This window comes from Mobula hypostoma, chromosome 2, assembly GCF_963921235.1.
Source record: "Mobula hypostoma chromosome 2, sMobHyp1.1, whole genome shotgun sequence".
NCBI lineage: Eukaryota > Metazoa > Chordata > Chondrichthyes > Myliobatiformes > Myliobatidae > Mobula > Mobula hypostoma.
Genome location: NC_086098.1, coordinates 119,136,849 through 119,163,505, shown reverse-complemented (window position 1 = coordinate 119,163,505; position 26,657 = coordinate 119,136,849). Strand labels below are relative to the sequence as shown.

The window sequence follows — 26,657 nt, the reverse complement described above, 5'->3', positions numbered from 1 at the left end:
TATTCTGATCTGACATTCACGATCGTAATTAAGGGCCCTTCATCCACAATTACTAACAATGGCAGAAAGTAGAAGTCACTCACTGAGTGATACAAAGTAGGTTGTAGTGTTAGGAAGGAGAGATGATGTGAGGGGAGAAGATTGTGATGCAGGATGTAGATTTTTGGCAGAGAGATGGCTGATCTTAGGAGAAAGACTGATGCCCTGGTAAATGATTAGGAAATTGGGAAGGTATTCAAATCTAAGAAGTGGCTAATAATGTGATTAGCGAGGAGATCAGCAAGTCAAATGGAAAATCAGAGCAGAGTAGATCAATCAAGGTATTAAATAGGATCCAAATCGCTGTAGTGGACAAAGAATATTTGCAGAGGTGGTGGTGGGGCAGTTAAAATGGGGTAATACTCCTGATAGTAAAAAAAAATTTGGAATTTAGTTTGAGGAGCATTGATACATTTTTTGGGTTCCTTCATTGCTGGGCTCTTTTGTGGTAGCCATGGAAGGGCCTTTAATGGATTCTAGTTGCTAGCTACATCTGCAAGTAAGGCCAGCACTTTTCTCAATCATGTATGCACAGTAATAAATCAGTCTTGTACTGCACGCCAAATGACAGTTTGGCATTTGGCAAGCAACCTCTGACATGAATATTGGGACCATAGTTTGGAAAATGTGCTATGTGCCAGGGAAACAAATAATCAAGATGTCATTTGAAATGTAAGCTTTTATTGCATGGGGGATGCAGTAAAGGAAGACTTGCAGCAACAATACAGGTTTAGTGGAACCATGTCCAGAGTATTGTGTCTTGATTTGGTCTCCTTATTCAAGATAGGCTATACCTGTACTTGCGACCTAGGTTCACTACATTTATTCCTGAAGTGAGGAGGTTATCTCATAAGGAAGAAGTGGCAAGAAATGGGCTGATTAGAAAAAGGGTAGAGCATTACATAAAATGTTAGAAGTACTCACTGAGCCAGGCAGTATCTGTGAAGGGAAATGGACAATCGGCATTTTAAGCTGACATCTTTCATCTGGACTGAAAGATAGAAGGGAAGCAGCCAGCATAAAAATGATGGAGAGAAGGGGTGGAGCAAAAACTGGCAGGTGACAGGTGGATAATATGTTTGAAGAGCAGGAGAGCAGCAGAGATTGCATAGGGGGAGGAGTGAGAATGAGTCTCACAGAATTCCTATGATAGAGAGTAAGAAAACTTCTTCAACACTGTTCTATCTTGAAGAGACTTTGCAGTGGACTAGCAAAAGGAAGGCAAAAGAGACTGCAGATGCTAGAATCCGGTGCATAAGACACAAGGCTGGAGGATCTAAGTGGGTCAGGGAGGATCAGTGGACTGAAATGGACAGTTGATATTTCACACTGCATCTGGACTGAAAGACAGTATACATCATTGAAGGGAAGGAATGGAGCAAGAGCACGGAAGCAATAGGTGGATTCAGGTGAGGTGTAAGGCAGGTGGAGGAGGGAAGAAAGGAAATTGTGGCAGATGCCGGGAAATGATAGGGGAGGTGAAAAATCTTTCTTCAATCCAAAATCTGCCCTTCCCAATGGTGAACTCCAGCTGCCATAGTTCTGACCCAAGGCAGCTCCAATTGATAAAAACTAATCATTAGCTGATCACTTCATAAAAAAGGTATTTGCATATTTTGCTGTACTTCAGTGGTAAGATTTCATGACACAGGATTTGAATTTCTGCAGAAAGGTAATACCTTAGGTAAGATTTTGCTCTCTAAGATATCATTAACAAGTAGTTAGACATGGGATCCACACACATAGCATGCTAACAATTATATTAATCAGCTAATAAAACACTTGAGAAGATATTTCTTTTTTTTTATTGTCTAGTTTGTTGCATCTGAATGTGCAGTTACAAAGGGAAGTAAGAATATTTAAATCCACCTGCTGGATGAGAGTGAAAGAGAAAGAAACTACAAGACACAACATGAGATGCTATCCTATATTTGTAAAGATGGCTATAAATAGTTAATGGAAAGTGAAGAATGATGTAGAATTACGAAGAGGAGGAGCTGAATTTGAGAATTACAAAGAGGAGGAGCTGAGTGTGAAGATTGATGTAGATTAATGAAGAGGGGGAGCTGAGAGCTAGACAGATCATATTACATGGCAGGGCAGACCTGAGGGGCTCTATGTCCTTTACATGGACCTATTTTGTATATTCTTACCACAAATATTTAAGAAACTGCATACCTCTCCTGAAGAGAGCACGTTGTTGAGATATTCAAGAAATGACTCTTCCTTGATTTCATTATCAGTGAATATGAAAGTGATACCCTTCCCTTCTGCTCCAGCTGTTTTGTACAGTATCTTCAAGTCATCCATCAGATTGCCAGCATTATATGCTCTGAAAGACATAATGAAATACGTATATGAGGGGTGATTGATAAGTTTGTGGCCTAAGGTAGAAGGAGTCAATTTTAGAAAACCTAGCACGTTTATTTTTCAACATAGTCCCCTCCTACATTTACACAGTTAGTCCAGCGGTCATGGAGCATACGGATCTTGGACCTCCAGAAAGTGCCCATAGCAGGGGTGACTGATAAGTTTGCGGCCTAACGTAGAAGGAGATGAGTTATACAGCTCTCGTTACAGCTTTGTTTTCCAACCCAGGCAACATCCTGGTAAATCTCCTTTGCACCCTCTCCATAGCTTCCACATCCTTCCTACAATGAGGTGACCAGAACTGAACACAATACTCTAAGTGCGGTCTCACCAGAGATTTGTAGAATTGCAACATGACCTCTCTACTCTTGAACTCAATCCCCCTATTAATGAAGCCTAGCATCCCATAGGCCTTCTTAATTATCCTATCCATCTGTGCAGAGACCTTGAGGATTTGAACCTCAAGGTCCCTCTGTTCATCCACACTCTTAAGTAACCAACCATTAACCCTGTACTCAGCCTTCTGGTTTGTCCTTCCAAAATGCATCACCTCACACTTATCCGGATTGAACTCCATCTGCCACTTTTCTGCCCAACTCTGCATCCTGTCTATATCTTCTTGAACCTTCAACAACCTACAGCTCCATCCACAACTCCTCCAATCTTCGTGTCGTCCGCAAACTTACTCACCCATCCTTCTGCCTCTTCATCCAGGTCATTTATAAAAATCACAAAGATCAGGGGTCCCAGGACAGATCCTTGCAGCACTCCACTAGTCACTGACCTCTAGGCAGAATACTCTCCTTCCACTACTACCCTCTGCTTTCTTCCTTTAAGCCAATTTTTTATCCAAACAGTTGACCTGCATGTGCATGTAATGAGAGCTGTATAACTCATCTCCTTCTACCTTAGGCCACAAACTTATCAATCACCCATCTGTGGACACTTTCTGAAGGTCTAAGATCCGTATGCTCCACGACTGCTGGACTAAGTGTGTAAATGTAGGAGGCGACTATGTTGAAAAATGAATGTGCTAGGTTTTCTAAAATTGACTCCTTCTACCTTAGGCCAGGAACATATCAATCACCCCTCGTAATATAGCAACAGTAACAATGCTTATTTGAGCAGCACCTTGAACACAATCTAAGAAGAGACTGGATTAGCTGCTCAAAGATAGTCTGGTGTTGGAAGGTATTCAATGCAGGATCCAATACTCATTTCAGGTGCAGCAATTGAGAATATACTGCTGATATCACTGCAATTGAGAATATATTTCTATTACTTTTCAAGTGAACTGCTGCAGTCTCTATAATGTAGAGACCAGGAAAAATGAATGTAACCCAGGTAAACAAAAACAACTTTAAAAAGAGGCTGCAAAGCTCAGGTCCTAAAATACTGATATCTGGCATATAAAATCCTGAAAAAACTAGGAAGGTTGAGCGGCACCTGTTGGGAGAGAGACTGAGTTAATGTTTCAAGTCAAACTGAAGAAAGAGGATAAATCTTTCTCACATGTTACTCAGATTGATATATTAATAACGACTATCTCAATAATCACACAATCCTTGGTATAACCTTAATTTACCAAATAAACTCAAGTTAAACTCAATTATACTACCCAACTTACAACAAATACGAACCATTATTTTAATTGCTAACCATGTATTGAATTTTTCTCAGCTTCATTTAGATATCCTCTGATATTGTCTACATTAACTTAAATAATTGTCACATTGGAGACACATATGAAAAGTAAGAGCCCATTCAGGGTAATTTGACAAAATGAACCTGAAATCAACGTGGTGATACAGGGCAGAGGGTGATGATGAAGGCTGCTCTTGTGACTGGAAGTGTGTGACCGGTGTGTGCCACATGGATCAGTGATGGGACCCTTTTTGTTTGTTATTTGCATTAACATTCAGGATAGAAATGTAAACAAAATGGTTAGTAAATTCAAATATGAATCAAAAATTGATGGTGATGGTATTTGGCTACAGAATCATACTGATGAATAGGAGATATGGGCTGGAGTTTAGAAGAATGAGGGGGGATCTCATTGAAACCTATCTAATATTGAAAGGCCTAGATAGAGTGGATGTGGAGAGGATGTTTCCTATAAGACTATAAGACCATAAGACATATGAGCAGGATTAGGCCATTTGACCCATCGAGTCTGCTCCACCTTTCAATCATGGCTGATCCTTTTTTTTCTCCTCCTCAACCCCATTTCTTGGCCTTCTCTCCGTAACCTTTGATGCCATGTCCAATCAAGGATTTGACAATCTCTGCCTTAAATACACCCAATGATCTGGCCTCCACAGCTGCCTGTAGCAACAAATTCCACAAATTCACCACCCTTTGGCTAAAGAAATTTCTCTGCACCTCTGTTTTCAATGAATGCCCCTCTATCCTGAGGCTGTACCCTCTTGTCCTCGACTCTCCCACCATGGGAAACATCCTTTCCACATCTACTCTGTCTAGGCCTTTCAACATTCGAAAGGTTTCAATGAGATCCCTGCCGCCCGCCCCATCCTTCTAAATTCCAGCGAGTAAGACCCAGAGCCATCAAATGTTCCTTACCTTACCTACTACCCCATCAGACTCCACACCCAGCACATTATACCCTGTAACTGCTGCCACCTACAATGGGACCCTTACACCAAGCACATCTTTTCTGCCCCCCCGCCCCCATTCTCTGCTTTCTATATGGTTCACTCTCTTCGTGACTCCCTTGTTCACTCATCCATCTCCACTGATCTCTCTCCTGGAACTTATCCCTGCAAACGGGTCATGTGCTACACCCGCCCCTACACTTCCTCCCTCACTAGCAATCAGGGCCCCAAACAGCCCTACCAGGTGAGGCAACACTTGTCAGGGTAACCTACTGTATCCGGTATGCCTAGTGTAGCCCCCTCTACATTGATGAGACCCGACAAAGATTGGAGGACCGCTTTGTTGAGTACCTTTGCTCTATCTGCCTCAAAAAAACAGGATTTCCTGGTTGCTATATCGATTCAACTTCCCAATTTGACATGTTGTTCCCTGGCCTCCTCTATTGCCATGATGGGGCCACACTCAGGTTGGAGAAGCAATCCCTCATATTCCATCCAGATAGCCTCCAACCTGATGACATAACCATCAATTCTCAAACTTCCAGTACTTTCTTCCTCCTCCCTTCACTATTAGTAGAGGAGTCTAGGACCAGAGGGTACAGCCTCAGTATGGAAGGATGTCTCTTTAGGACAGAGATGAGGAGGAATGTCATTAGTCAGAGGGTGGTGAATCTGTGGAATTCATTGCCACAGACAGCTGTGCAGGCCAAGTCATTGGGTATATTTAAAGCAGAGGGTGATGGTTTCTTGATTAGTAAGGGCATCAAAGGTTAATCGAGAGAAGGCAGGAGAATAGGGTTGAGAAGAATAATAAATCAGCCATGATGAAATGGTGGAGCAGACTTGATGGGCCAAATGGCCTAATTATGCTCCTATGTCTTATGATCTTTAGATGAAAAAGCTGAGAGGGGCATCTGATCAGGTATAAAAATTATAGGAATTATGTAAGGTAGATATGAATATCTTGCCCCTTAGCAAAGGTATCTACATATATCAAGAGGGCATAGACCTAATATAAGGGGCAGGAGATTTAGGTGGAACCTGGGGATTCTTTTCTTCACCCAGAAGCTGCGAAATGGGAAAAGTACCCAAGTCTATTCAACCTCTCCTTGTACACCAGAAGTTCCATCTGTGGAACCTGATCTTTGCTGTACTTCCTCTTTGGTAAGTACATCTTTCCTTAGGTAAGAGAACAAACTATATCTAACACTCTGGGCATACTCTCACCAAGGCCCAAGATAACTGCTGGAAGTACTCCTCACTGTTGTTTTCATATCCAACAAAGGTTATTAACCATATAGTATTAATTTGCAGAGAAAGAAGGAGGAGAACACAAAGGCAATGTCCATGATGGAATCAAAACTAAGAGAAATTGAATAATATAAGTGGTGGTGATACAAGCTGAGAAGGAGAATATTAACAACTAGCAATTATTTAGCTGGGATCCAATGTAGCAAAGCAAGCAATGGGATGATGGGGGACAGGATGGATTGTACCTGAAGTGAGAATAACCTTTGCTTGATCTTATTAAGGAATATTTTCAAAACTGTGAAAGAAATTAAGTACAGAATGTTTATTGAGTGGACCATTGCCAATTTCATGACTTTGCAAGAAAATTGATCTAGTTTAGTCTGTGAATGTTGCCTACTATTATAAAATGCTGCAATTTGTTGCATATACCTTGTTAAAGTGATCTGAAAGATTTTGTATCCAGCAATGAAGGATGCCAACTTTGTTAAGCTTTGTTTTCCAGAACCACCAACTCCAACCAGCAAAGCATTTCCACAATCTGTTCGAATTATACGAGATATCTGTAAAATAATTTTTTTGTAGTTTTAGAGATAAAGACTTTTCTCTGTTAAAGCCACAGTGTAAACAATCAAGGCTGATCACTGTCACTGCAGCACAAAAGCAAAGTATCAAAGCCAATTTATTTTTCATTCACAGTCAAATGTCATCCACTTTATCTCCCAAGGGAATGCTCTGCTATCATTCTGGTAGTGCTGTAATTCCACTTCAGGCCAACGTCAGGCAGCCACTGAAGGAGCTGAACACCATGATCAGCAGTCACCAAACAGCACACCCAGATGCCTTCCCTATCATTGCAGGGAATTTCAACCAGGACAACTTGAAAACATCTCTGGACAACTTGAAAACGTCTCTGAACAACTACACTATACCACCAAGATATCACCTGTGGAGCCAGAGAAGCCAATGCACTTGACCACTGTTCTACCACCATCAAGTACACATACCAGTGCCCAAGAAGAGCAGGGTGAGGGTCCTCAACGAATCACCAAGTTGCACTCACATCTGCTATGATGAAGCGCTTTGAGAGGTTGGCCATGACTAGAATCAGCTCCTGCCTAAGCGGGGACATGGACCCACTGTAATTTTCCTATCATCACAATAGGCCACAGCAGATGCAAATTCACTGGGCCTCCATTTGGCCTTGGACCACCTGGACAATAGCAATACCTACTTCAGGCTGCTGTGTATTGATTACAGCTCAGTGTTCAACACAATCGTACCCTCAGTTCTAATCAACAAGCTCCAAAATCTGGGTTTCTGTACCTTCCTCTAGAGATCCTTGACTTCCTCAACAGAAGACCACAATCAGTGCGGAGCAGAAGTAACATTTCCTTCTAGACACTGCTCAAACGCCATCTCTAGGTTTGTTGATGACACAGCTATTGTTGGCCGAATTTCAGATGGTGTTGAGGAGGTGAGATAGATCAACTGGTTGAGTGGTGTCACAACAACCTTACACTCAACATCAGTAAGACCAAGGAACTGATCATGGACTTCAGGAAGGGGAAATCCAGGGGACACATGAGTCCTCCATCAAGGGGTCAACAGTGGAAAGGGTGAGCAGTTTCAAGTTCCTGGGCATCAACATCTTTGAAGATCTACCTGGGTCCAACTTTGATGCAATTACAAGGAAGGCACAACAGCAGCTATATTTCATTAGGAGTTTGAGGAGACTTTGTATGTCATCAAAGACTCCTGCAAGTTTCTACAGATATAGTGTGGAGAGCATTCTAACTGGCTGCATCACTGTCTGGTACAGAGGGGCCACTGCACAGGATCGGAAAAAGCAGCAGAAAGATGCAGACTCAAGTGGCTCCGTCATGGGCACTAGCCTCCCCAGCAATGAGAACACCTTCAAAAAGAGATGGCTCAAAAAGGCGGCATCCATTATTAAGGACCCGCATCAACCACGAAATTCCTTCTTCTCATTGCTACCATCAAGGAGGAAGTACAGGAGCCTCAATGTTTCAGGAGCAACTTCTTCCCTCCACCTTCAGATTTATGAATGGACAATGAGCCCATGAACACTACCTCACTATTTTTTACTCTCTTTTTGCACTGCTTATTTTTTTTTTACATATACTTACTATAATTTATAGTTTTTTTATTATTATGCATTACAATGGATTGCTGATGCAAAACTGCAAGTGTCACAACATATGCCAGTGATATTAACCTGATTCTGATCCTGATTCAGGGTGAGGGGTCACTCACTCAGTTAAGTATAGCTCATCATAATCTCCTCTGGGATGAATATATCAGTTGCCATTCACGTTACTCTGAATTTGAGATAATAGACAGGCCAATCTTGATAGGATGCCATATTTCCTTCATGAAAGTCAATAGTGAATCATATTTGACTATTGACTTTTATCATATATGAACTTGACCACATGGTTACATATATATGGAGATTATTTCAAATTTATTCAATTGGTTAAATTGAATTTCCTTGGCTGTCACAGAGAGATTCTAGATCAGCAGTCCAGCTCTATGGACATGGTATCAATAATTTGGCCAGCATACTAACATACCCTTGATATGATACAGGATTCAGTAAACAGGATCAATAGATACATTATTTAACTCACAGGCTCAGGTTTGTGGAGAAGTCCTAACCTTGAATGAAGTCTTAACCTACTTGACATGTATTGAACTAAAAGGCCTATTGATTTAGCTGCAGTCCAACTAATAAGCCTCCCATGTAAAAAAAAATCTCTTCTGCAATGTATTTTAAAAGGAGGCTGTGACTTTAGATTATTGTTAGAATTTTCATATCTCACTTTCATCAGGTGCATCATTGCATCTTTGAAGAAGACCAGATCGAGATATCCTGATCGGACACCTTCATTATGTTGTGCCTGATAAAACTGCAACTTCTCAGTCAGGAATTCAAAGTCTGGCACCTGAAACATATTCAGTTGTAAGCATAAGACAATCAGAGCTAAATGCGGAAAGGTAATGATATGACATTTATCACAGAACTAGCATGGCTCATTCTTCCTAAGTAACCTAAACTTACTCCATCATAGTGCTTGATCTTTGAAAATGAATTCATAATTCTGCACAACAAAGTAATAAAATGCAGCTAACTAATTTTCTATTGCCATACATCAGAGGATACACAATGATTAAAAGAGGAAGAAAAGTGTGCAAATCTCTGTTTCTGTATTCTATCCATATGAGTTACCCGGGATTAAAAAAAAACAGTTCCCAGGAAGGTCACAGGTAATGTTTTGCCTGGACTAAGATTAAGCATTCAAATTCTATCTTAAGGTGGAATGGCTAATAAGCCCCCACATCTCACCCCACTCTCTTTGAAAATGTTTAATGGTATAACTAAATTACAATTTATGAGTGAATGCAGAAGATAAATAGCTAAACTTTAGGAACATGGGAATATGGGAATGTATCAGAAACTTGGCTGAAACAAACACAGGGAGGATCAAGGCTGATCAGGATATCTAAGCATGGGAAAGAGGTCCACTTCGAAGATGAAGATTCCTGGAATCACTGTACTTAATGCAGATAAGTGTAAGGTGTTGCACTTTGGGAGGACAAACCAAGGTAGGTCTTACAAGGTGAGCGGTGGGGCACTGAGGAGTGCAGTAGAACAGAGGGATCTGGGAATACAGAACCTTGAAAGTGTCTTCACAAGTAGCAAGCTTTTGGCACACTGGCCTTCATAAATCCAAGTATTGAGAACAGGAGTTGGGATGATATATTGAAGCTGCACAGAATGTTGAGGGCTTATTTGGAGTAGTGTGTATAGTTCTGGTCACCTACCTACAGGAAAGATATTAGTAAGATTGAAAGAGTGCAGAGAAAATTTACAAGGATGTTGCCAGAATTTAAGGACCTGAGATATAGGAAAAAGCTGAATAGGTTAAGACTTTATTCTCTGGAGCACAGCAGAATGAGGGGAGATTTGACAGAGGTATTCAAAATTATGTGGAGTATAGATATGGTAAATGCAAGCAGGCTTTTCCACTGAAGTTGGGTGAGACTAAAACTAAAGGCCATGGGTTAAAGGTGAATGTTGAAATTCTTAAGGGGACCATGAGGGGGAGCTTCTTCACTTAGAGGGTGGTGAAAGTGTGGAATGAGCTGCCAGCAGAAGTGGTGGATTTAGGTTTGATTTCTACATTTTAGAGAAATTTGGATTGGTAAATGGATGGGAGGGGTATGGAGGGATATGGTCTAGGAGCAGGTTTATGGAACTAAGCATTGACTAGATGGGCCAAAGAATCTGGTTTCTGTGCTATGGTGTTCTATGACTTTGACTCTAATTGAAATACCACAGGAGGAGGTCATTCAGCTCACCAAGTTTATGCCAGATTCACAGTGGAGCAAATCAATCAGCATTATTTCTCTGCTCTTTTCCCAAACCCTTGTAATCCTAGAGATAGAAGTGGGCATGCAAAGATAGAATGGTAAGTGCCCATAAATTTTTTAATAGGTTGGTCAAGCTTTGGCCTTCCACTTCAAGCTTATGGGTAGGACTTACTGAGGTTATCATTGTTTTTCCTGAGTAAAGTAATAGTCAGAACATCTAAGGAATTAAACTTGGGTTCATGAAATTTGCATTTGTACTTCTGATAGTTCTGTACTCTAAATTCATTGTCAATTTGCGTAAATAGATTCAACAGAAAAATTGCAATTCTTAGGGGAAATGATAAAAAGAGATGTGGTTAAGGAAGGTAAGAGGATATGATATTTAGGAAAGCTGAAATTCTCATCCTTATAAGTACTCAGTAGCAGAAGAAACAAGATCACTTTAAAGCTGACAATTCTATAATGTACCAGTTCATAGACTTTTGGAACAACAAATACATAATCTTCAGGTTCGTCACCAGTTGGTTCTGGCATGTCACGAAGAAAATCAACGAAGTATGGCTCTTTGTGAAGCTTTTCTGACAAATCTTTTCCGAGATTGTCTTCAAAACACTGGGTTATTGCATTTTCAAACCACAGTTTATCCTCTTCACTTATAAACCTAGGATAGCATAAAAGTCAGATTAATCGTTATTCATTGTATGACTATTGAGGATGAAGCAACATATGATATCAGTCATAAAACTGTATGTACATCCTTTTAGGGGTGTATAATTTTAGTTAACACAATTTTTAAAATCTATTCAACTGGGCACCCTGGTGACATTGCAGTTAGTGTGATGGTATTACAGCTTGGAGCATCGGTGGTTGGAGTTCAATTCCAATGCCGTCTATAAGAAGTTTGTATGTCTTTCCTGTGAGTGTGTGGGCTTCCTCCCACAATCCAAAGATGTACCAGTTAGTAGGATAATTGGCCATTGTAAATTGTCCCGTGTTTAGGCTAGGGTTAAATAGGTGGGTTGCTGGGCCAAAAAGGTCTGTTTCGTGTTGTATCTCTAAAATAAATAAATATTCTAGTTACTGCTTGAGCAGACAACACAGTAGCAGAAAGCGTTTTAAATGCATTTATGGGATAGCATTAGCCACTGTCCATTTCATTCCACAGACATTGCCTAATCTGCTGATTTCCTCCAGTGTGTTGCCCTTATGTTCCTTTGTCTGTGTTCTCACTCTTTAAATGCCCTTATTTTTAAAGTTTTACAAACAAAAGATCATATTGTCCCTCTCTAACAGCATCCATTCATCTATCAATCCCTTGGCTTTGTTTACAGCTATTCAACAGTGCAACGCTGTCCTTAGCCTGTCAAATATATCTCTTTTGTCCTATCCAAACCCCATTCTCCAAAGGTTGATATAAACTTTTATTCCTTCCTTTCTAATTCAAACAAAGAATATTTTATCTGAAATATCATTTGTTTGTCTTTTCACAGATGCTGTCTGAGCAGCTGAGTCTTTCCAGAATTTTCTTTTCTTTTCCCCACATTTCCACATCTGTAGGTTTATTTTGTTCTAAGGTGAATAATCATAACTTCTCCAACTTAAGCTTGCACCCATTCAGGTAACTCTTTTCTCCATATCTTTCACATTTTTTATGAAGTGTGTTTATACTAACATAAAAATAACCCTAATGGAAAGGGCTGTTTACTGAAAACCATATTCCCCCCTGCTCCACCAACCACCCCCCCCCCCCCGCTAATTTCTGGCATAGTCTCTTCCCTGTATTTCAGCTCCACACTCTGTCTATCTTGGTAAAGGCCAAAGAAACAGACAATAGAAAATAGGAACAGGATTCAACCACCAGTCCCTGTCATCTTGATTTGCTATTCAATATTCATGTGGCCTCCATCTCCTGTGTGTCAGTTCCTCATAGCCCTGAATTCCTCTATCCTTCAAATACTTAACCATCTATACTTTAAATATATTTGATGGCTTGGCCTCGACCACCCTCTGAGACAAAAATTCACTACCCTTTGACAGAAGCAATTTCAATGCATCTCAGACATTATTTTGCAGCTAGTTCCCTTTGTTTATAATTCTCTTCAATGTTGAAGACATCATTGAATTTTAGAAGAATCTATTCAATTTGCCCTCCTTCCAATTGGTTATTTATAAATTGTGAAGTCAGTGATAATCTCTTCAGACAAAGAGGTATAAACTCTGGGAAAGTGGTTAGCATGTAAAATTGAGATGAGAAATTATGTAATGCAATGGATTGACATTCTTTGATATTCTATATCACATATGAGAATGAATATATTTGAAGCTGAACAATACCCTGCAGACATTAAGGGAATGGAAGACAAGAGCAGCCAGGTCAGCAGCCAAGTAGACCTGAGATGCAGGATCAACCATGATCTTATTGAATGGTGATGCAGGCTTAGGGATTGTATGATCTTATCATGCTTCTATTTCTTAATGATTTTATGTATCTATAAATGGTAGACTTTGACTTTTTGGAGGTGGTTAGTTACAGTTTTAATAGAAACATAGAAAACCGACAGCACAATACAGGTACTTCGGCCCACAAAGCTGTGCTGAACATGTCCTTATCTTAGAACTACCTAGCCTTACCCATAGCCCTCTATTTTTCTAAGCTCCATGTATCCATCCAGGAGTCTCTTAAAAAACCCTATTGTTTCCGCCTCCACCACCGCCGCTGGCAGCCTTAGCAAACCTCCCTGCCAGGATATTGGTCCCCCTCGGATTCAAGTGCAACCCATACTTTTTGTACAGGTCACACCTGCCTGAGAAGAGGTCCCAATGATCCAGAAACCTGAATCCCTGCCCCCTGCTCCAATCCCTCTGCCACACATTTATCCTTCACCTCATTCCATTCCTATACTCACTGTCACGTGGCACAGGCAGTAACCCCGAGATTACTACCTTTGAGGTCCTGCTTCTCAACTTCCATCCTAACTCCCAGTAGTCTGCTTTTATAGAATGAACATAACTCATCACTTATCAGACCAAATATTAATACTGTTGAGATCATGCTCCAGAGTCAAGTACTTAGCAATTAACTATTTCCATCCAAAAAGAGATTTCATTTTTGTTTCCTGCTTTGTTAATCCTCCTGCTCTTCTCTTTTCCTCAGAATCATTATCCCCTTCTCAAAATGCTTTGCCAGCATAAAGACCAGAGTATGAACGCACAATATCACTGCAATGCTCCTTTTGGCTTGATGGCTCTCATTTTGTGCATACTTAGTAGCATTTGGGACAAACCATATTGTTAAAGAGAAGATACAAATTAAAGTCAATCGCTTGTTGAATGCAGCATTACAAAGTCCAGCAAATATTGCCAAATATAAATACAGTTGGATTAGATCAAAGAAACTCATGTTCTCAAAAACTCACTGTTGATCCATATCCTGAAAATATTGATAGGTCAGAGCTCACTTCTCAAAATACAATTATTTTTGTTGTTTTTGCTCCTATTCCCACTGCATCAAGATGTTGATATTTGCCATGGTAGTGTAGTAGTTAGCAGAATGCTATTACAGAATGGGGCACTCCGGAGTTTGGAATTCAATTCCTTCATCGTCTGAAATGGGGTTTGTATGTTCTTCTCATGAACCACGATGGTTTCCTCCAGGTGCTCCGGTTTCCTCCCACAGTTCAAAGATTTAATAGGTTAATTGGTAATTGTAAATTGTATTATGATTAGGCTAGTATTAAATAGGTAGGTTCTTGGGCCAGAAGGGCCTGTTCCACGCTGTATCTCCAAATAAAAATAAATAAAATTTAAAAATAAAAAACAAATAAATAAAGGTATAAGGGTTGACGATCATTAACTCTGGTTAAGATAAACTTACCAAGTATTTTGCAATTACTTGTAGGCTTCTGAGAGTTTTGAGACAAAGTAAATTCTAATCCATTTAAACTATGATAAAAATTATCCACCTTAATAGAAACAATCATTTATTAAAATTATCTCCATTTACAATGTACTCACCTGTCAGCAATAACCCTAGTACATTCATGTTTGAATAATGCCAGCAGTGTCTCTAGATCAGAGCATTCACTGGATTTTATGGTCAGCATTCCCTGCCAGATGCGAGACAGGTCCCTCAGATTAAAGATGTAATGAAATTTAGCTGGAGTAGGTAGCATTTTCACCTAAGAAAAACAAATCACTTTTTAAGATTAAAAGATGTAAATTCTTTTTGAATTGGCAACACCATCTCCTCGACAATCATCTCCAGCACAAGTGCATCGCAAAGGCAGTGTGCTTAGCCTCCTGCTCTACTCACTTTATATGACTGTGAGGCTAAGCACAGCTCCAATGCCATATTTAAGTATGCTGATAACACCAATTTTGTTGGGTGAATCAAGGATGGGGACGAATTTTCACATAAGAGGGCGACTGAAGGTCTGGTTGGATGGTGCCACAATAACAACCTCTCACTCAACGTCAGCAAAACCTAAGGGCTGATTATTGACAAGAGGAGGAGGAAACCGGAGGTCCAAGAGCCAGTCCTCATCAGGGGATCAGCGGTGGAGAGGGCCAGTAACTTTAAATTACTTAGATTATGAGGACGCGCAGTCCTCGTTTATTGTCATTTAGAAATGCATGCATTAAGAAATGATACAATGTTCCTCCAGAGTGATATCACAAAAAAAAGGACAAACCAAAGACTAACACTGACAAGACCACATAATTATAACATATAGTTACAGCAGTGCAAAGCAACATCATAATTTGATAAAGAGCAGACCATGGGCATGGTAAAAAAAAAGTCTCAAAGTTCCGATTGACTCCCGATAGTCCCCGATAGCAGGCGGCAGAAGGGAGAAACTCTTCCTAATTGACGGCACCCTACTTGACAGATTACAGATATCATTCACCAGAGTGGCCGCTGCGCACTGCGTCACGTCACCATCTTCTACTTGTTGTTATCATTTCAGAGCGTCTGTCCTGGACCAGCACATAAATGCCATTACTTGACTGGAAGTTTGTGCAGATTCCGCATGCCAACTAAAACGCTGACAAACTTCTATAGATGCACAGTGGACAGTGTCCTGACTGGTTGCTTCACAGCCTGGTATGGAAACACCAATGCCCATGAATGGAAAATCCTCAAAAAAGTAGTGGATACAGCCCAGTCCTTCACTGGAAAAGCCCTCGCTACCATTGCCACAAGAAATTAGCATCCAACATCAAGAATCCCCACTATCCAGGCCCTGCTTGCTTCTCGCTGCAGCTATCAGGAAAGAGGTACAAAAACTATGGGTCCCATACCACCAGCATCAAGAACAGTTATTACCCCTCAACCATCAGACTCCTGAACCAGCATGGATAACTTCACTCACTGAACTGATTCCACAACCTATGGACTCACTTACAAGGACTTTAAACTCTTGTTATCAATATTATCCAGTTAGTTATTATTATTTTGTATTTGTAGTTGTCTTCTTTTGCACATTGGTTGTCCATCTTTGTGTATAGTTTTTCATTTATTCTAATGTTTTTTTTTGTACCTACTGTGAATGCTTGCAAGAAAATGGATCTCAGGGTAGTATATGTTGACATACAAGTACTTTTATAATGCAATTTCCTGGGTAAGATTTCTACTTCAATGTTGTGAGGTATTTTTATTTTAGCAGTTTTCTGTAAAAGCAGTGTGCCCTGCTAGTGAGTGTATTTTGGCTTCAGCTAAAGATAAGGAGCTATGTTGTCCTATGTTTTTCCAAGGAGGAAGGACCAATACTCCTGAGAGAGCCAGTTTGTTCAAGATGGCCCTCGAGGGAAATTTGGACTGTGGTGGGTGCCTTCATGCAGACTGTGGGTTCAGCACATGAGTAAAGTGAGACAGCTGACTACTCTAAAGTTCAAAAGTTCAAAGTAAAATTTATTATCAGACTACATACATGTCACCACATACAATGCTGAGATTTTTTCTCAGTGGCAAACTTAGCGAATCAATACAACAGAAATTGTAAACTGCAAACATCCAGAAATCTAAACAGACTGTGCAAATGCAGATATCAACATGTACACCCGTTAAGATTTTTACTGGTGTGCTGTAGGTATTTCATTTAGGAGTTCTGTAAGAGCAGTCTGTTCTACTTTCAGCCTGTTTGGGTTTGAGCTGAGATAAGGGGCCTTGTTGTTCAACTTCAGAATGTGGTGTTAGCCTATCAAGATGATGGAATTGGGAGAAGGTTCTAGAGAACGCTGGGCGGAGAGTTTTTATGAGGGACACTGGTGTGGGCCGAGGTCTTTGTTGTTGGGAGAAGCCATCCCTGTTATACAACATGCTTTGTACAGATCAGTGGCTTCAAGGAAGAAGGACCAATATTTCTGTGGGAAAGCCTATTTGGATGGATTTCCAGTGACATTTGGAAGGTACAGTGTGTACCTCAAAAACAACAGCTTCTGAAAAATTCACGCTTCACCGTGCATGTTTAAGTATAATGGGCTCTTTTTGTCTTTTTCTTTCTTTCCTTTAAGGTTTCTTACATTAACATTCTTAAATACATTTCTTTATAATTGTATGCAGTGTACAAACAGTTATTTCTTGCCAAAAGGCAGGAGGCAGTTAATCACACAGCATTAATACAAACCAGGGCTTGGCGGGACAAAAGTTGTACACACCCTAGATGTACCAAGCCCAAGGAAGGTGGATTTCTTGCCGTGGAGTCCAGTGGCTGTGAGCGAGTGGCTAAGGAGCAGCATTTCCAGAGACACTCAGTAAAAATGGGTTTCAAATGGATAACAATAATGAGCATGAAGTAACAATATAACAGAACCCTTAAATGAGTGTAGTTATCCCCTTTTGTTCAAGAGCCCGATGGTTGAGGGGTAGTTTCAGAAATGAGCTCCAACACACATTTAGACTGGTTTAAACTGTAATGGGTCCTTTTTCTGTAGCTGTTTGTTAAATCTGAAAATCGGTAAATATATTTCTTTTGTCATTTTATACTGGTGTACAATCTGTTAATTTTCTGGCAAACGATAACTTTTCATGAAGCAGTATTTACACAGCATTTGCTATAATCAATGTTCCTTAATTGAAACATCACAACTTTCTCCTGTCCAGTTGAACCCCAAATCACACTGACCCTGGACGTATATTGCTTTTTAAATATATATTATTTCTGTTTTGGCATGATTTTTAATCTATTCAATATACATACACTGTAATCGATTTACCAATTTATTTATTTATTTACTTCTATATTATGTATAGTATTGAACTGCTGCTGCTGCTAAGTTAACAAATTTCGCGAAACATGCCGGAGATAATAAACCTGATTCTGATTCTGAAAGGTGGCCTTCTCACCGTTGAGTCACGCGGCTGTTAGCAGAGTTAGCTAACGAGCCTGGTGAGAAGGTTGCAATAATAAATTTAATTTGAACTTTGCTCATATAAAAATAGAATGCAGAATAAACTGAAATGCTCAATATGTTTACAATTGTAAATGGCTGTAATTTATTTTACTCCTGTAGGTATTATGTTTGACCTGAAATTTTATTTCATCATGCCCATAATATTCTCTATATTTTTAAACTAGCTATCTACAACAGCTTTGGTACCTTTGTCCACTGCCAGAGGATCCTGCTGGTGGCTACAAGTTTTGTTATCACTCTACAAATTTCAGGGGTGAAGTTTCGAGAAGACTGAAAATATCCATTCCCAATAACTCCTGGAAAAGAATTAAAAAAATATCATTGTATTGTTTGCATTAATAATTAACTGTGGTAATAAGAACTTAATAGAAGCAGATTCAAGTTTAATATTACTGATGAAAAATATTCCAATTGCTGCTGCCCATCTAAAGCAACATAGCATTGATCCTGACCTCTTATGCTGCCTGTCTGAATTTGCATATTCTCCACATGACTGCATGGGTTTCCTCTGGCTACTCTGCTAGTAGGTCATAAGACATAGGAGTAGAATTAATCCATTCAGTCCACTGAATCTGCTCTGCCAATTGATCATGGCTGATCCATTTCTCTCTCAAACCCAGTCTCCTGCCTTCTCCCCGTGACTTTTCACACTCTGAATTATTGAGAACCTATCAACTCCTGCCTTAACTATGTCCAATGACCTGGCCTCCACAGTTACCTGTGGCAACAAATTCCACAGATTCACCACCCTCTGGCTAAAAAAATTCGCCCTCATCCCTATTCTAAATGGATGTCCCTGTATTCTGAGGCTGTGCCTTCTGGTCCTAGACTCACCCACTATAGGAAACAGCCTCTCTACATCCACTCTATCTAAGCCTTTCAACATTCAATAGGCTTCAACAAAATCCCACCTCATTCCTCTAAATTCCAGTGAGTACAGGTCCAGAGCCATCAAATGCTCCATATATGATAAGCCAACCATTCCTGGAATCATTTTCACGAACCATCTTTTAACCCTCTCCAGAGTCAGCATATACTTTCTTAGATAAGGGGCCCAAAACTGCTCACAATGTTTCAAGTGAAGCCTCATCAGTGCCCTATAAAGCCTCAGCATTACATCTTGGTTTTTATATTCTAGTCTTCTCAAAATAAATGCTAACATTGCGTTTACTTCCCTCACCACCATATCAATCTGCAAGTTAACCTTTAAAGAATCCTGCACGAGGACTGCCAAGTCCCTTTGCACCTCGGCTTCTTGAGGATTTCTCACCATTTAAAGAACAGTCTATGCTTCTATTCCTCTATCAAAGTGCACTTCCTGACACTGTATTCCATCTGCCACTTCTTTGCCCCTTCTCCTGATCTGTCTAAGCCCTCCTGCAGCCTCATTGCTTCCTCAACACTACCTGCTTTTCCACCTGTCTTTGTAACATCCACAAACTTGACCACAAAGCCATCAATTCCATCATCCCAATCATTGACATACCATGTAAAAAGAAGCAGTCCCAACACCAAACTCCACGGAACCCCACTAGTCATCGACAGCCAATCAGAAAAGGCTCCCTTTATTTCCAATCGGCCTCCTGACAATCAGCCAATGCTTTATCCATGTTATTACCTTTCCTGTAATACCATGGGCTCTTAACTTGTTAAGCAGCCTCATGTGCAGCACCTAGAAAAAGGCTTTCTAAAAATCCAAGTACACAAATCCACCGATTCTCCTTTGTCTATTCTGCTTCTTATTTTCTCAAGGAATTCCATCAGATATGTCAGGCAAGATTTTCCCTTAAGGAAACCTTTCTGACTTTGGCCTATTTTACCATGAGTTGCCAAATACTCCGAAACCTCATCCTTAATATCTTCCCAACCACTGAAGTCAGGCTAACTGGCCTATAATTTCCTTTTGTCTGCTTCCCTCCCTTCTTCAAAAGTGGAGAAATAGTTACAATTTTCCAGTCCCCCCACAACTATGCCAGAATCTAGTGATTGTTGAATGCCTCCACAGTATTTTCAGCTACCTCTTTCTGAACCCTGAAGTGTAATCCATTCTTATCAACCTTCAGACCTTTCAGCTTCCCAATCACCTTCTGCCAACTGCACTCGATTCTGCCCTCTGACACTCTTGAGCTTCCTGCATACTGCTAGTGTCTTCCACAGAAAAGACCGATGCAAAATACTTATTCAGTTCATTCACCATTTCCTTGTCCCCCATTACTACCTCTCCAGTGTCATTTCCAGTGGTCCAATATCAACTCCTGCCTCTCTTTTACTCGTTATATATCTGATAAAACTTCTGGTATTCTCTTTGATATTATTGGCCAGTTTACTTTCATATTTCGTCTTTTTCCTCCTTATGTCTTTTTTAGTTGCATTTTGTTGATTTTTAAAAGCTTCCCAATCCTCCAACTTCTGACTAATTTTTGCTCTATAATACACACTCTCTTTTGCTTTTATGTTGGCTTTGACTTCCCTTGTCAGCCATGGTTGTGTCACCTTGCCTTTAGAATACAGTTTCCTTATGATATATCTATCTTGTGCCTCCCAGAAACTGCAGCCATTGCTGCTCTGCCATCATGTCTGCTAGTGTCCCCTTCTAATCAACTTTGGCCAGCTCCTCTCTCCTGCATCTGTAATCCCCTTTACTCCACTGAAATACTGATACATCTGACTTTAGCTTTTCTCTCTCAAATTGCAGGGTGAATTTGATTATATTATGATCACTGTCTCCCAAGGATTCCTCTACTTTAAACTTCCTAATCAAATCCAATTCATTGCACAACACCTAATCCAGAACAGCTCTATCCCCTAGTGGGCTCAACCACAAGCTGCTCTAAAATGTCATCTTATCAGCATTCTACAAATTCTCTCTCTTGGGATCCAAAATTAGCACCAACTTGAATTTACCAATCTACCTGTATATTCAAATCCCCCATGACTATCGTAACATTGCCCTTTTGCCATACATTTTCTGCCTCCTGCTGTAATTTATAGCCCACATCCTGGCTACTGTTTGAAAAGGGTGATGAATACAGGACTGAAGGTGTTAGGTTCGAATGCATGCGGTATACAGAATAAGGTAGATGATGTTGGAGCACAGTTAGAGATTGGCAGGTATGATGTTGTAGGCATCACTGAGTTGTGGCTGAAAGAAGATTACAGTTAGGACCTTAACATCCAAGGGTATACGTAGTATCAAAAGGATAGGCAGGTAGGCAGAGGGAGTGGTGTGGCTCTGTTGTCTAAAACAACATTTTTATATGTATGACAGTGCAGTTATTAACTGTAGTATTTTCAATAAAGGGGAATGCATCAAAACTGAATGCCATGCTGACTTCAGCACCTAATGGCTTATTTTAAGGCTTTATGGGAGATTTTTAAAAGGAGTGGGAGACCTCTTCCTTGAGCAACCTTCTAAACTTTAGCTTCCATAAACAATTCTCTATTCTGGGAGATATGCTGTGCAACTAAACAAAAAGGTTAGTAACTAATGTTTAACACTAGCCTTAAACTAAATCCCACACCACTTATTTTTACCTAATAAAGCCATAAGACCATAAGACATAGGAGCAGATATAGGCCCATAGAATCTGCTCCGCCATTTCATCATAGCTGATATATTATTTGTCTCAACCATGTTCCCCTGTCTTCTGCCCGTAACCTTTGACACTTTGACTAATCAAAAACCTATCAATCCACTTTAGGTATATTGAATGACTTGTCCTGCACAGCCTCTGCAGCAATGAATTCCACGGATTCACCAATTTTCTGGCTGAAGAAATTCCTCCTCATCTTGTTTTAAAGGGACATCCTTGTATAGTACTGTATTCCGAAGCTGTGCCCTCTGGTCCTAGACTTCCCAATGATAAGAAACATCCTCTCCATGTCCACTCTCTCCTTTCGATATTCAATAGGTTTCAATGAGATCCCTGCTTATTCTTCTAAATTCCAGTGAGTACAGGCCCAGAGCCATCAAATGCTCTTCATACGTTAACCCTTTCATTCCCAGGATCATTCTTATAAACCTCCTTTGGACCCTCTTCAATGCCAGAACATCCCTTCTTAGGTAGGGAGACCAAAACTGCTCACAATACTCCAAGTAAGATCTGACTGATGTTTTATAAAGCCTCAGCATTACATCCTTGGTTCTACCTTCTGGTCTTCGCAAAATAAATGATAATAATGCATTTGTCTTCCTTACCACCACCTCAACCTGCAAAGTAACCCTAAGGGAATCCTCATGGGGACTCCCAAGTCCCTTTACACCTCTGAGTTCTGAATTTGCTCCCCATTTAGAAAATAGTTGCACCTTTATTTCACGACCATATACTTCCTAAACTGTATTTCATCTGCCATTTCTTTGCCCATTCTCCCAATCTGTCCAAGTTCTTCTACAGATGCCCTGTTTCTTCAACACTTCCTGCCCCTCCACTTATCTTCATATCATCCACAAACTTGGCCTGTAATACCATGGGTTCTTATCTTGTTTTGCAGCTTCATGTGCAGTACTTTGTCAAAAGCTTTCTGAAAACTCAAGTAAACAGCATGGACTGACTCTATTCTGACTGATATTGCCTGAAAAACTTCCAACAGATTTGTCAGGCAAGATTTCCCCTCAAGGGAACAATGCTGACTTCAGCCTATTTTATCAAGTGCCTCCAAGTACCCTGAAACCTCATCCTTAATAATGGACTCCAAAATCTTACCAACCACTGAAGTCAGGCTAACTGGCCTATAATTTCCTGTCTTTTGCCTCCCACCCTTCTTAAAGAGCAGAGTGACTTTTGCAATCTTCCAGTCCTTTGGAACCATTCCAGAATCTAGTGATTCTTGAATGATCACTACTAATACCTGCACAATTTCTTCAGCTACCTCTTTCTGAGCCCTGGGGTGTAGTCCATCTGATCCAGGTGACTTATTTACCTACAGACTCTTCAGCTTTCCAAGCACTTTCTCCTTAATAATATCACTCACACTTCTGCCCCCTGAAGCTGTCAAATTTCTGGCATACCGCTGGTGTATTTAATGGTAAAGACTGATACGCATTGCATTTGACCACCATTTCCTTGCCTCCAGTACCACCATCCCAGCGTCACTTTCCAGCGGTCTGCTATACACTCTCACCTCTCTTTTACTCTCTATATAACTGAAAAAACTTTTGATAGCCACTTTTGCATTGTTGGCCAGCTTACTTTCATATTTCATCTCTCACTCTTTATTGCTTTTTAGTTGCCTTCTACAGGTTTATAAAAGCTTCCCAATCCTCTTGCTTCCCACTAATATTTGCTCTATTATATGCCCTCTCTTTTACTTTTATGCTGTCTTTGACTTCTCATCAGCCACCATTGCCTCATCCTCCCTTTAGAATACTTCTTTATCTTTGGGATGTAACTATCATGAGCCTTCCAAATTGTTTCCAGAAATTGCAGCCATTCCTGTTAGTGTCCCCTTCCAATCAACTTTGGCCAGCTCTTCTCTCATACCTGTGTATTTCCCTTTACTCCACTGTAATACTGATATATATGATTCTAGCTTCTCTATATCAAACTGTAGAGTGAATTCTATCAATGTTATGATCAGGGCCACAATAAGGACTCCTTTACCTTAAGCTCCCCAATCAAATCTGGTTCATTACACATGGCCCAATCCAGAATTGCCTTTCCTCTAGTGGGGTCAACCACAAGCTGCTCGAAAAAACCATCACGTACACATTTTATAAATTCCTTCTCTTGGGATCCAGCACCAACCTGATTTTCTCAATCTACCTGCATATTGAAATCCCCCAGGATTATTGTTACATCGCCCTTTCTACATGCCATTTCTAGCTTCCGTTGCAAGTTGTACTCCACATCCCAGCTATTGTTCAGAGGCCTATATGCAACTCCCATCAGAATCTTTTTACATTTGCAGTTTCTTGCCTCTACCCACAAGGATTTTACATCTTCTGATCCTCTGTCATCACTTTCGAAGGATTTGATTTCATTTTTTACCAACAGAGTCACCCCACACCCTCTGCCTAGCTGCCTGATCTTTTGATACAATGTGTATTCTTGGATGTTAAGCTCCAAACAACAATCTTCTTCCAGCCACGTGAGATGCCCACAAAGTCACATCTGCCAATCTCTAACTGCACTACAAAACCATCTACCTTATTCAGTGTATTGTATGCATTCAAATATAACACCTTCAGCCCTGTATTCATCAAAGTTCAAAGTAAATTTATTATCACAATACATAAAGGTCACTATGTACAACACTGAGATTCATTTTCTTGTGGGCATTCACAGTCAATAGAAGAAAAACAATAGAATTAATGAAAGACCACACCCAACAAGACTGATAAACAACCAATGTGCAAAACGACAACAAACTGTGCAAACACAAGAATAAGAAAAAGAATCATAAAAAAATAAATAAGCAATAAACATTGAGAACATTAAAAGTTCTTGGGTTGTGGGAACAGTTCAGTGAAGGGCAAGCGGAGTTGAGTGAAGTTATGCCCGCTGGTTCGAGAGCCTGATGGTTGAGGAACAATAACTGTTCCTGAACCTAAAGGTGTGGATCCTGAGACTCCTGTACCTTGTTGCAGATGTCAGCAGTAAGAAGGGAGCATGGCCTGGATGGTGGGGGTTGCTGATAGTGGTTGCTGCTTTCCTGTGACAGCAGTCCATGTGGATATGCTCAGTGATGGGGAGGGCTTCACCTGTGATAGACTGGGTCATATCTACAAATTTTTGTAAGGTTTTCCATTTAAGAGCATTGGTGTTTCCATACCAGGCTGTGATGCAACCAGTTATATACTCTCCACCACACATCTAAAGAAGTTTGTCAAAGTTTTAGATGACATGCTGAATCTTCGCAACTTTTCTAAGAAAGTTTTCAACCTTTTCACCCTTTTCAATTTTCCCCCATGTTACAAGAAGTTAAATTCATAACCCTTCCTAAATGTTTTGTTTTTTCATTTATTCTGGAGACTTTTGTAATCTCCCCTGCACTCTTCATCCCTTTTACATTATCCTTACTTTCCAAACTGTCGAACCTACTATTTAGTTTAAAGACACTCTTCAAACCATCCCACTAACTGCAATTTTGTCCTGTCATCTGCCTAACCTTCCTTACAGTCTCACACACACTGCATTTACTTGAATACCAACTGCCCCATCCTCTGATCTACCATGCTGGTTCCCATCCCCCTGGCAAATTAATTTAAACACTCCCAATTGCTCTAGCAAACCTGCCTCCAAGGACAGCCTTGAGTTGAGGTGTAACACATCTTTTTTGTACTGGTCATACCTTTCCCAGAAGGGACCCCAATAATACAGAAATCTGAAACCCCTCCCCCCCTGCACCAATTCCTCAGCCACGCATTCACCTGCCAAATCATCTTATTCTAACCTTCACTGGTGCATGGCACAGACAGCAATCCAGAGATTACTACTCTAAAGGTCCTGCTTTTCAGCTTTCTACCTAATTCACTATATTCTCTCTACAGGACCTCATCCCTTTTCCCGCTTATGTCATTGGTACAAATGTGTACCACGAATTCTGGCTTTTCACCTTCCCCCTTTTGAACTACGTGGACCCAATCCAAGACATGCCTGACCCTGGCAACTGGGAGGCAACACTCCATCTGCATGTCTCTTTCACATCCACAGCATTTTCTGTCTGCTCCTCCAACTATGGAATCCTCTATCACTACTGCACCCCTCTACTTCCCCTTCCCTTCTGAGCCACAGAGCTAGAGTCAGTGCCAGAGACCTGGTTTCTGTGGCTTTGCCCCAGTGGCTCACTCCTCCTGCCAACAGCTACTTGCCACCTGCAACTCAGGGGTGACTAGCTTTCTGTAGCTCCCATCTATCACCTCGTTATTCTCTCGTATGAACTGAAGTTGATCCAGCTTCAGCTCCAGTTCTCTAACATGGTTTGCAAGGAGCTGCAGATGGATGCACCAGGTGTAAGTCATATGAATAAAGTTAACTAGGTCTCCTGCTGCAAGTGCAATTTGGGTTAACTGCTTTTTCAACCCATTAATAAATGAAATTTCCTGCCAGAATACAGGTTCCAGATGTCAATAAGATTAATAGCACAGAACGTTGATGAGCTCAACATACATCAGAATGACAGTGGCATTGACTGCTCAAAAATAGGGATCTTGTAGAAACTAGACAGAGCTTACCAAAGATTTTATCAATGGAAGAGTTAGTCGGGAGTGTACAGTTGAAGATCGTGAACTGCCGCTTTAGCCGCTGAGGAATGTCATTGCGTCCGCCTCCTGGATGAATCATTGCAGCCATTAATTGCACATCAACAATTTTAGTAAAGTCTCCTGGTTTGTCTAAGTTATACATTCCTTGCATTTCCACCATCTGACGAACTATTTCATTAGTAATCTGAAAAAAAGATACTTAAGTTAACTTCTTAAAATCATCTAAAAGTTTCAACGTACAGCACTTAATCATGAAAAATTGACTAAGGTTACTTTGCACCGAGCTCATTCATTCAATAAACAACATTGTCCCATTTGAATATAGAAAATATTGGACACAATTGACGGGTCAGACAGCATCTGTGGAAAGAGTT

The 26,657-nt window shown here is 40.5% G+C and overlaps 1 protein-coding gene across 1 annotated transcript in view; it reads right to left on the bottom strand.

Moving 5' to 3' along the window:
- LOC134342423 (dynein axonemal heavy chain 8-like) overlaps positions 1-26,657 on the bottom strand; it is a 317,468-nt gene that overhangs the window by 168,532 nt on the left and 122,279 nt on the right. The window contains exons 29-35 of the mRNA XM_063040531.1: positions 26,254-26,467; positions 18,267-18,376; positions 14,682-14,845; positions 11,136-11,328; positions 9,116-9,238; positions 6,702-6,832; positions 2,218-2,371 (exon numbers count right to left, since the gene is read on the bottom strand). Of these exons, the coding sequence (XP_062896601.1) occupies positions 2,218-2,371; positions 6,702-6,832; positions 9,116-9,238; positions 11,136-11,328; positions 14,682-14,845; positions 18,267-18,376; positions 26,254-26,467 (1,089 nt within the window). The remainder of the gene's footprint in view (positions 1-2,217; positions 2,372-6,701; positions 6,833-9,115; positions 9,239-11,135; positions 11,329-14,681; positions 14,846-18,266; positions 18,377-26,253; positions 26,468-26,657) is intronic.